This window comes from Apodemus sylvaticus, chromosome 2 (genome assembly GCF_947179515.1).
Source record: "Apodemus sylvaticus chromosome 2, mApoSyl1.1, whole genome shotgun sequence".
NCBI lineage: Eukaryota > Metazoa > Chordata > Mammalia > Rodentia > Muridae > Apodemus > Apodemus sylvaticus.
The window spans coordinates 67,896,602-67,902,084 of record NC_067473.1 but is presented as its reverse complement, the minus strand read 5'-3'; the positions used below and the strand labels follow the sequence as shown (position 1 = coordinate 67,902,084).

At 51.2% G+C, this 5,483-nt stretch overlaps 1 protein-coding gene across 1 annotated transcript; it reads left to right on the top strand.

Annotated features, from left to right (window-relative positions):
* The first annotated feature begins 451 nt into the window (after window positions 1–451).
* On the top strand, window positions 452–5,483 carry Nobox (NOBOX oogenesis homeobox). Its single transcript, XM_052172515.1, has 9 exons — window positions 452–488; window positions 2,164–2,451; window positions 2,549–2,653; window positions 3,005–3,111; window positions 3,424–3,530; window positions 3,790–3,875; window positions 4,109–4,340; window positions 4,669–4,973; window positions 5,173–5,483. The coding sequence occupies exons 1-9, from the start codon at window positions 452–454 to the stop codon at window positions 5,481–5,483; spliced, it is 1,578 nt and encodes a 525-aa protein (XP_052028475.1).

Sequence of the window (5,483 nt, the reverse complement as noted above, 5' to 3'; positions counted from 1 at the left end):
GTCTTTTTGCCCCAGATCTGTATGCTAAGGTTACTCAAGTCAATTCGGACTTTGAGGCACAAGAATCCTTGAAGCAAGAAGTAGCAAGGACAGCCTCATATTCAGGGACAAGGGTCAAGAGGGAACCATAACCATGTGCCTTCACTGTGTGGGTTACCCTGTTACACTGGGAGCCTCCATTGCTGTCCTGCTCCTCCGACTTAACGGGGGGCGGGGGTTGTGACCAGAATCTGATGCCCTTGGCCTTGCATTGAGGTATCGAGTGAGCTGCAGGATGGCTCTCCCAGCCCCCACCCCAGGTGTGTGGTGCCTCGCCCTGGGGGTGGAGTTGGGGGCGCAAGCTCCGGCTGCGCTGTGGCCTGTGCAGACTCCACACACCTGGCCACCCCACGGACCGCATTAAAGCTGCGCCTGTGGTGCCAGGGCGAGCAGCAGAGTGGGAACCTGGGCCATGGAACCTACCGAGAAGCTCTGCAGGAAAACGCGGGGTGAGCACGCGGGCAGGGGTGTTGGCCTTGGTGAGGAGGGCTTGCTGAGCCCCTGAGGTCTGCTGGTCACTCTGCCAGCCTGAAGAGTATGTTTAGGGCTGTGGGTGGTAATGGGAAAGGGAGGTCACCTTGCCACATCCTTCCATTGAGGGATCATCCCCTGTGTCCTGCGGATAAAGCTCCGTCCTCCGTCTCCAGCACAGCTCTAATGTAGGTTCTCACACGCTTCGCCTTTTTCACTACAGTACATTAGTGGAATGAAGTCCGAGTTTGTTGAGTGCCTACTCCGTACCATGCTTATTACTGTGCCACATGTTAATTATTGCTGGTGAAGCCTATTTGTCCCAGTGACCCTTGACACCACTACTGCCTCCACCCACTGGCTGCACCCCCTCTCCACCTCTCTGAAGGGGTTCTGTGGTGTCCTTAGAATCATCTGGAAGAGGCTCCTGCGCCAGGACTTACCCCCAGCTTTATCTATTATAAAGATTTTTTTGTTGTTAGCAGCAATATCAAAGGCTCCGTTAGTATTTACTTACACATTTTCTGGTTTCGTTGGAAATGACAGCAACTCCCTGAGGTGAGTTGTCTTTTGTTTGAAGTATTTGAAGTACATAGGAGAAGCATGTGGATTCCCGGAGGTGGCTGAGGGCAGGCTGAGCCCCTGGACCCCATCCCTGTGTGAATCTTGGGTTGATTATTCAGCAAACTCAACCCCTATCTCTTTACCTAGGGGGAAGTTCCTGGGGGGTTGGGTGAAGAAGGTTAAATGGCTCTGTGCTCCTGCTGGGTTCCACAGCAAACCCAGTGAGCTTCACAGCTGGTTGGAGGGGTTTTTCCTTCCAGATGGGTGCTTTTCCTCACCTGCAGAGGAGTTGGACTGGGTGGAAGGAGAGGAGGGAGGACGGGCTAGGAGGGGAGAAGGAGTGGGGAAGGTAAAGGCCTCATCATTCCATCATTGTCATCTGCTCTGATGGCCTCTGCCTGTGGTGCCTGTGCTGTGGAGACCCCGGGCCTGTTTTATCGCCTCTGCAGGCCACAGTGCCTTGCCTCCCTTCTGAACCAAGGGCCAGTCTGAGGAAAGCAGAATGCAGTCTGCCTGCTTCCCTTCCTACTCAGCCCTCCCTGACAGTTGTTTATTAGAAATAGCAAACAGATGCTTGTCCCCTGAGCTTGCACCTCTGATGTCTGGGGGAAATTTGAGAAGTTGTGTACCAGGCTTTCCACTGTTCTCACATTAAGACCCAGCAGAGGTGCAATTGTTGTTTCCATTTGGATTGTTTAATCCAGTGATTCTCAACTTGTGGATCATGACTGCTTTGGAGGGGCTGAAAGACTCTTTCAAAAGGATGGCCTAAGATCATGGGAAAACACAGATACATTATGACTCATAACTGTAGCAAAATCACAGTTATGAAGTAGCAACAAAAATAATTTTATGGTTGGGGGTCACCACAACATGAGGAACTGTATTGAAGGGTCACAACATTGGAAAGGTTGAGAACCACTTTTCTAATCCATGCTCCTGACTGCCCAGTTAAAAAGGTAAGCCTGGAAATCAGGCCTCATTTGGTAGACAGGCAAAGGATCATTCAGGTTCCAACAACAGATCAGCTATAGGGAGGAAGGGATTCCACCACTTAGTGCTGGGGCTAGTGGCGGCTGCTCTCCACAGGCCAGGAGACAGGTGACAAGCCCAGGACTGCTGCTCCGAAGACAGAGGGACCACCGAAGGATTCTGCGCCACTTATCCGAGGTAGCCAAGACAAGCGGTCCTCAGTCCCCAGGGCTAGCTTGGGAAAGAGGCCACTGTCAAAGACCTCTGGGGAGTTAATCGCTGCTGACACCTGCAGAGTGCACAAAGCCCCCGCACCAGCTGCATGTAGTCCCCAACCCCAGGAAGAAGGTTCTCTCCCAGAGAAAAAGGCAGAAGCAGTGAAGCCAGCCATTTCTGCAGTGCCTGGTAAGCCCGGAAAGCCAGCCACCACAGGCATGGCGTTCACATCTTTCCTGATGTTGCTCAGTATGTGCTATTCACAAACCTGTGCTTTCTGAATCAGGCCAAGCCGCTGGTCCCCTCAACTCACGAGAGGGGGACCTGAAGAAAGAATCCCTAGAAGTGACCTGTCAATTTCGGAAAAAGACTCGAACCCTCTACCGCTCAGGTGAGTCCCCAAAGGTGGAGGAAGCAGCATGATCTGTGCAAACAGTATGGCCCAAGGAGATGTTGAAGTGTGCTTACTCACTTTGCCCTGAATGTTTCTCTTTGTCCATGGCAATGCCAACACTTCTGACCCCTGACGGGAAGACCAGGCAAGCTATTTTCTTGTCTTAGACCAGGATAGAAGATTCAGAAATTCATGTATGACACTGTGCATGAGAGGAGGTCTGGCTTTAGGGTTGGGGGCAATGGCCTTATTTGCTACTGGTGCACAAAGAGCATCTAGCTCCTTTCTTCTCTCCTGCTACAGGGACTGGCCTCCTCCATTAAGTGTCTTTTTTTTTTTTTTTTTCAGACCAGCTGGAAGAACTGGAGAGGATTTTCCAGGAAGACCACTACCCTGACAGTGACAAACGCTATGAGATTGCCCAGATGGTGGGGGTAACCCCCCAGCGAATCATGGTAAAGGGGACCGGATAATTGGTCAGAAGAGTAATCTGGAAGCTGCTGGTTAGAGCTCTCTAGGAGAGGCTATGTGTTCAGCCTCAGCTGATATAGAGGCTGAAGTTAGTCTCAGATGCAAGGGTGTCCCACCAACTGTGCCAAGGGCCACAGCTTTAACCAATTAAAAGAGGAAGAAAGATACTACCCAGATCTTTTTATACTTCTGAGCTATAGGTAGCTGAAAACCCAGGAAAGTCTCCTCTACAGTCATGCCCAAGCCTTTGTCTCTGCCAGCACTGTCAAGTTGAGGTGCCCTTTCTCTATTCCTAGGTGTGGTTTCAGAACCGCAGGGCGAAGTGGAGAAAAGTGGAGAAACTGAATGAGAAGGAAAGTAAGAATGGTCCTGCCGCCCCCAGTGCTGACAGCAGCCAGCCCAGGTGAGAGTGGCCTCTGGTGGTTTGGTGCCCACACCAAGCAGAAGTGGAGGCAGCACAGGAGTCCTGGGATCTTGAAGGAGACTGTTGGGCATGGGGAGTAAGAGCCAGGGATGTTGATTAATCCTTTAAGGGATCTGGACTGGGCTAGGCTGGAGACAAGGAGTTTCTGGTACCTTGTAAGTGGCCCTTTTCGTTGCACCAAATCCGAGTTCTATATTTAATAGCTTCAAGATACAGTTTTCCTTCGTTCTGCCTCCAGATCTGCTCCTGAGCTCCTAGATCCTATGCCTACAGACCTAGAGCCTGGCCCTGTTCCTCCAGAGCACATTCTGGATACCTTTCCTGGTGAGCTCCCACTTTCAGAAAGGTTCGGGGAGTGGGAATGGGGATGGAAGTGAAGAACACAGTTGAAACAGAAAGTCCACTCCATAGAGGGTGGTTGTGACTGAAGCTCTCCAGGGTTTTGTACTAGTGAGCCCTGGGCATTGATTGCATTGTCTGCCATTCAGCAGTGACACAGCTGTCTCCCTGTCCCCATCTTCTTATGCTGAGTGCCCCTGTTTGTCCTATTTCCCTAGAGCCCCCCATGCTGCTGACTTCTGACCAGACTCTGACCCACTCTCAGTACAATGAGGGTGCAGAGAGGGTGGCAGTGACTCCACCACTCCTCAGTCCCCCACCTATTCGAAGGACCAACCTTCCTCTTCCTCTGGGCCCTGTTCAAACTCCTCAAGTACTGCCTCCGCTGAGGGATGTTCCTGGAAGTGACAGCATATACAAGGACAAGCCCTGTGTGTCCTGGGGCCCTAGGTATGGGACCCAAGTTCATTTGTAACCTTAGAAGAAACGAATGGTGGTATGGAGAGGGAAGGGATGAATGGATCAAGAAGTGGCTCATGGGTGGGGAATGAAGCCATGTGTGGGTTTGAGTAGGGAGTGATCTGGCATGTTATAGACTAGAAGAGGAACAAGGGGAGCAGTGAGCAGGCGCTGGGAAGAGGAAGAGGCAAATATGTCGCCCCAGGTTCAATGTTGCCACAGAGATGGAGAAAGGAATTAGGAAGGAATGGTCTCTTCACTGTGTAGTGGGAATGAGGTCACTGTTACAGCTCATTAAACACTCCTCTGTCCTCCATAGTATCGCCTCACCACCCACCTACTCAAATTTGGAAGACCTGGGGCCTCAGGATTACCAAGCAAGCAGCCAGTTGTGTTCATTCCAGCTCTCCCAGGCTCCACAATCACCCCTTTTCCCATCCCTTCAGTCTCAGTTTCCATATCTGACCCCCTTCCCTTTCCCCATCCCAAGTTCGCTGCCATTTCTACCACCAGAAGACTCTCTGTTTTCACTTCCTTTTGGCTTCAGTGGGGACTCATCACAGGATTATTGCCCAGGGCCCCCACCAGGTCAGATCTTGATGCAGCCACCTGCTGAAAACATGGGTGAGTTTTGGCTGGAAAGAAAATAACCCCTGATCCGGGAGGGGGTTCAGGGGGAGAGGCTAGTGTTAATGTTTCCCTTAGACTTCCAATAGGAACCTAAACACATGGTCCCAAGGAAGTAAAAGAGACTTCCAGTTTATTCAGGGTGTTCGGTGTTCTTAATTATGTCCAATAATTGCCATGTTCTTTGGCTCCACAGGTACAGGACCCTGGAGTGGCCATTGTTTGCCAGACCCTCCCTTCCCTCATCCACACTACCCACAGACTCTGGGACACCCCCTAGCGGCAGAGGGCTACTTTCCTGACCTGTTTCCAACTCCATATGCTCCAACTATGAGCAAGCAGCCTTCATTAGGTCTCAATGGGCTTCTTGAAGGCACTAGACCAGAGACAGGGTCCTCACTAAGCAAAATGCCAGATGAGCAGAATTCTTCTTCCTTTGAGCAGCCCACACCAGAGGAGGTTAGAGACAAAAATAAGAATAACCAGTCCACTGGAACTAAAGAGTAA